The 6127-nt window shown below is 39.9% G+C and overlaps 1 protein-coding gene across 1 annotated transcript; it reads right to left on the bottom strand.

Annotated features, from left to right (window-relative positions):
• Nucleotides 1-440: 440 nt before the first annotated feature.
• On the bottom strand, nucleotides 441-4487 carry LOC125178550 (protein mono-ADP-ribosyltransferase PARP11-like). Its single transcript, XM_047882580.1, has 3 exons — nucleotides 4031-4487; nucleotides 3276-3380; nucleotides 441-562 (listed from the first exon to the last, which is right to left on the bottom strand). Exons 1-3 carry the CDS (start codon nucleotides 4417-4419, stop codon nucleotides 457-459), a joined length of 600 nt encoding a protein of 199 aa, XP_047738536.1. The 5' UTR covers nucleotides 4420-4487; the 3' UTR covers nucleotides 441-456.
• Between the last annotated feature and the right edge of the window lie 1640 nt (nucleotides 4488-6127).

The raw sequence follows: 6127 nt of genomic DNA, 5'->3' as shown, positions 1-6127 counted from the left end.
GAGAGCCAAACAGTGAAATGTTGTAAGAAAAGGAGAGCCAAACAGTGAAATGTTGTAAGAAAATGAGAGCCAAACAGTGAAATGTTGTAAGAAAGTGATAGGTAAACAGTGAAATGTTGTACAGCGAAATATTGTGTGAAAGTGATAGCCAAACAGCGAAATGTTGTAAGGAAGTGATAGGCAAACAGCGAAATGTTGTAAGAAAGTGATAGCCATACAGCTAAATGTAAGAAAGTGATAGCTAAACAGGGAAATGTAAGAAATTGAGAGCCAAACAAGGAACGGAATGTTGAGACCCATTTTTTGATATATTTAACAGGAGCGTGTGTTAATTACTTTAAAAGAACGCTCAGTACACCGAGTAGTACTGTACACTTTAAAACAACTCGTATAGTACACCGGGTAGTACTCTACACTTCAAAAAAACTCGTAGGACACCGAATAGTACTCTACACTTTAAAACAACTCGTAGTAAACCGGGTAGTACTCCTGAGAATCATACTTGACAAATATGGTTGGGTTGACGGTATTGTCAACCGTGGTGTCAATGGGGCGGTTGAATCTGCAAAAACAAACAAACATCAGTTTAACATGCATCGTCATGAATGACAATTTGTATGAAGCATTGAATTCGTTATTTATTTCCTAAAACAATAATTGTTTTTGAAATTTAGTAGATTGCATTGGCATATAATTTTATTCATGTACAATCTCAACATTGGAGTAAGTATATTTATATACAATTAGACTCTTATACAAACACAAGCTTATTTTCACTAAGCACCTGCTTAGTGCTAAATTGATATTACTCAAGTTATGAGTACACGTACATTGAGTTTCTTGTACACTTCCATAACACAAATGATTACCGTGGTGAGTGGAATCTGCACATACAATGCCAGGAATGTAAAATAGGATTAATGGGGTTGAGATATATGATAATAAGGGTTGAGATAACTGATATTTAGGGTTATGCTATAGGATATTTAGATTTGAGATATTGGATTGTGGATTGGATTGAGAACAGTCGTTACAAAAATTTACTCCTTTCTTAACATTACGCGTAGGATTTTATTTGTATTATTTGCAGGATCATTCTCATCGTTCATAAAAATGCAGGAGACCGCACGCGTCAAGTAGTCGTGTCATGTACACTACAGTTGAACCTGTAGGCTGCTGGACAGGACGAGCAGTGGCGTCGATTAGTCGAATAGGCAACTCCAATTCCCAGTTTTGCAGGCTAAGAGCCTATACACGAGGAGATTATTTTCGGAACAGTCCGCCGGCGCCAGTGTGAGGTTGGGAGTTGTCGAGGAAGGGTGTGTGCATGGTGGAGGCATGCGAGAGCGACACCGATGTGCGCGCTTCAGTGGGCGAGAGAGAGCGACGCAGCTGTACTCGGTATGACGGTCGGGCGGCCACTGAGCGCAATAGACTGCTTCAAAACAACTCTAGTTGCTCTGCCTGCAACGAACCAGCTAGTTGCCTCTGAACACGTCAAGCATTACAAATTTTAGTTGCCTCGCCTAGTAGACGCAACTAATAGCCCCGTGTATAAGCACTTTTATACACGAGGCGAATAGTTGCGCCGACTAGTCGACACAACTAAAATTAGTGATGATTGACGTGTTCAGAGGCAACTAGCTGGTGCATTGTACGCAGGGCAACTCGAGTTGTTTTGAAGCAGTCGAGTGAGCCCAGTGCCGCCTCAGCCGTCTTAGCGTGCACGATTGCGTCGCTCTCTCTCTCTCGCTCACTGTATCGCGCACTGCTGTACGTCTTGCTCTCGCATGCCTCCACCGTGCACACCCTTACTCGACAACTCCCAACGTCGCACTGTACTGAAAACAATCTCCTCGTGTATAGGCTCACAGCCTGCAAAACTGTAGTAGACGCAACCAATATACGCAACTAATAGCCACGTGTATAAGCACATTTAGGTTTGGTTAAGCAGTCGGTAGCTGACCGTGACCCTGAGCAGTCAGTTAAGTGCTATGAAACCGAACTAGTCGGTAGCTGATGGCAGTGATTATATTTGGCAGTCTAGTTTTGCTACATGGTTAGTCGTGTTGACTAGTGTTCTTTGCTGTCGTTTCGTCTAAGTGAATAGATGCTGTCCCTGATCTACGTGCTTTAATCCTATGTAATACAGGCACAGTTGAACGTCTCCTATTTTAAAGTGATTTTAGGCGGAATATGAACGTAATAAACCATTTTACTTCAGTGGAATGACTATTTTCACCAAAAAATTGAGTACAAATTAAAGTGTGCTTCTCTATGATTTCAATTCATTCTGCTGCCTCTGTACCGGTTTTTTACTGAGTTTATAGACGGCATTGAAGGTAAAATCAATGAGCAACAGTCGCCTGGAACTACGCTATTCATTGTCAAGGCTTAGTGCTGCAAGCATTCTCTCATGACGATAGTGAATGACAGATGCTGGAAATCTTCAGTTAGCTAGTAGCAGCACGGGCCGGTGAAATGATACTTAAAATTGAGGTATAGAATATTTAGGATTAAGGCATAGGATATTTAGTACTGATACGTAGGATATTGACGATTGAGAGATAGGATATTTTGGGTTGAAATATATGATATTTAGGACTAAGCTACACTATGACCCTGAGCAGTCAGTTAAGTGCTATGAAACCGAACTAGTCGGTAGCTGATGGCAGTGATTATATTTGGCAGTCTAGTTTTGCTACATGGTTAGTCGTGTTGACTAGTGTTCTTTGCTGTCGTTTCGTCTAAGTGAATAGATGCTGTCCCTGATCTACGTGCTTTAATCCTATGTAATACAGGCACAGTTGAACGTCTCCTATTTTAAAGTGATTTTAGGCGGAATATGAACGTAATAAACCATTTTACTTCAGTGGAATGACTATTTTCACCAAAAAATTGAGTACAAATTAAAGTGTGCTTCTCTATGATTTCAATTCATTCTGCTGCCTCTGTACCGGTTTTTTACTGAGTTTATAGACGGCATTGAAGGTAAAATCAATGAGCAACAGTCGCCTGGAACTACGCTATTCATTGTCAAGGCTTAGTGCTGCAAGCATTCTCTCATGACGATAGTGAATGACAGATGCTGGAAATCTTCAGTTAGCTAGTAGCAGCACGGGCCGGTGAAATGATACTTAAAAGATTGAGGTATAGAATATTTAGGATTAAGGCATAGGATATTTAGTACTGATACGTAGGATATTGACGATTGAGAGATAGGATATTTTGGGTTGAAATATATGATATTTAGGACTAAGCTACACTATCAGTACCTGTCTTTCGGAGGCTTGATGGTATCAGGGCTACCGGTGGCGGTGAGACCAACCAGGACGTGGCAGATGAAAATTACGTCTCCGTATCGGAGAGCGTCACTCGCCCTAAAAGATGTTAAGACATTATAATTGGTCAGTTTACACTATACATCAAGCAAATTAATGAATGATGAACCAATGGTAATGATGACTATGTATGATTAAGTGTTGGAACACTAACGAAAGAGTTAAGACCATGCACTCATTAATGAGGGCCCGCAGGGCCAAATGCCTACGATATCGAATTATTGTGAAAGTAAGAAATCAGTAGAAGGTGGCAATACTAAATATCTCCCACCTTCATAAATTGTAAAGTTTAATAGTAAGAAGCAAGTACTGTTCATTATTCAGCTTAACGTATAAAGACATGAATGGTTAAAGTGTATTAATCAACCGCAGCATGAGAAAATGTGCCTAGCCTTTTTTTTTGTCAATGAGATAACCAGGGACCGTACTATAAAAACTCTCTTAAGAACACGTAGCGACTTTAGTACACGTAGCGGTCCAAGTACGTTTAGTGGCCCTAGTAGACTTATCTGCCCTTTAGTATACTTAGTGGCCCAAGTACACTTAGCGGCCCAAGTACAGTTAGCGCCCCAAGTACACGTAGTGGCCGAACTCTCGTCACTGATTGGTGCGCTCAGCTTGAAGAGCTGAACTGATTAAGTGGCTAATACCGCATGAAATATGCGGTTACAAGACAGTAATCCACTTACTGAGATGCGAAATAAGCTCCTCTTCCGTACAGTTGTCCTGTCTTGGTTCCATGCAGTCGCCAGTCGATGTTTTCGTCGGCTATGGATGTGACGTTGCTGGAACTCGTGCCATGGAAAAGCCATTTCACCTCGTACTGAACATTTGGATTCTGATGCTGAAGTTGAGCTTTCTTGTTTTCAAACGCAGTTTTTAGGTACGGGTTGTTGATTTTAAAGATGCTCCGCGTTCTGCTTGATGTTAATACGGGCTTCAGCAGTTCTTGAGCTTCAGAGTACCTTGCCTGTTCTGGTGGTCCATTAGGAGTTTGTAATAAATGTTCTTCTGAGTAGTATGAATACACTCGTCGGACGTCCTTTGTGACTAGGGTTCTCGTGTTGGTCTGTTTCATCGTGATAAAATCAATTGTGTATTTATTTAATTGACTCTGGACTTTTACTTTCGTATTAAGATATGCAGGATATTTATGAAACTCTCTCTCTAAAGTGTCTGAAGAGGAAGTCACTCTACAAGCTGGATCACTACCATAGCTGACTTTTCCATAGTCGGTCCAGTTGCCGTATTCATCTTTGAACTGCCACTTGTATCCCATTTTGGAATAGGTGTAGTCGTCCATGGGGACAGAAACTGGGAGTATAAACCCTCGACGTGTGGAAGAAGAGGTTATTTAATGCGAGAGCTTGTTTAGCAGTTCGTAATGAAATAACTTATTGACGCAATAGCTGACTGATAAATTAGCTGTAAAAGAGAAGGAAACTCTGATATAATAACTTGACTAACACATTAAGTATCTGACACATTAAAATTATGAATACGCATGCGTACTAGAGCCTGTGAATATATTTGTTTTTAAACACTCATGTTAACTTAGTATAAAAAAATTCTTCACATATAAAATGAATTTTTTCACTGAGAGCAAGTATGTGGGCGGAGCCTAGTAAGAGAGTTACAAGTTCTTAACTTGTAGTAAACTCGTTCAATACTTGTGAAGACTTGAATGCGGGTTTTGCCACATGCACAACTCAAAGGGTGATTGCGATTGGTGCATGCTGACAGTGTTCTCGACAAATTATATTACTTCAATTGCAGGGAAAACACCAGTGTAAGCCAATGTGGTTACATTAGGTAGAGTATGCTTATAAATGTAAACGGAACATATTTGTTTGAATGAATTTTATAAAAATTAGATGGAAGAATGGCAATTATTTAAATATTTCTTCGCAATTTTTCAGTTCCGCCTTACCAATTAAGGGAGCTTTAGATGACGTTATTTGAGGGAGAATGAGCGTTAGCACTTCCACTCGAGCGAGATTTTGCGGCGATATCTGATTTTTAGTATTTTTAATTTTTAGCCGTAAGCTTTCATTGAAATTGCAGAATTTCAAGCAATAAATTCTATTTCGAAAATGGTTAATCAATTTCCCAACGGTTATGCACTAACAGTCGTGCTCTTGCCAAAACTTGGAGCTTTGAACAAAACTCAATACCGCCAATTTTTATGTTCAAACAAGCGACAACGAGGTGGTTAGACAACTCATCACACGAGACATTTAATCACTGTAGCAATTCATCACTGGGACGTCATAATTATAACGATTAACCAAGAAATTTCATCATTGCATCAAGTGCATTGTGCAAATATATCTACAAATAGGTTATGTTGGATTAAATTGGTAAATTAATGAAACGTTTCAATTATGAAATGCGTCAATGATGAAATATCTTCTATGACGAGGTGCCAGGGAACCAACCCACCTCACACGTCGGTCACTCAACGCTGTATGAACGTACTTCGTAATATTATCTCAGATGATAAGAAACGGACTTGCTATGTTCGGTGCGAACTTTTTTACTTTTTTGATATTGCTTTGATTTTCTGACTTGAAGTCAGAAAATCAGAAGAGCGATTCCTTCCAATTTCTGGTCATCAGTTATATTGCAGATAAAAAACTGGTGTGAAATATTCTAAAATTTAAGTTAGCGAACAGAACGCAAGTTTGCATTCTCAGTAACGCCCTCTTGCCCTCGATTTGAATAACGGCTAGGCCAAAGACTGGGCTGAAACGGTTAGAAATTAGTTTCCCCTAAGGTTCACTAAT

Source organism: Hyalella azteca, unplaced genomic scaffold, assembly GCF_000764305.2.
Source record: "Hyalella azteca isolate HAZT.00-mixed unplaced genomic scaffold, Hazt_2.0.2 contig10768, whole genome shotgun sequence".
Lineage (NCBI taxonomy): Eukaryota > Metazoa > Arthropoda > Malacostraca > Amphipoda > Hyalellidae > Hyalella > Hyalella azteca.
The sequence above is the reverse complement of the archived record's forward strand: the minus strand, read 5'-3'. Positions and strand labels throughout refer to the sequence as shown.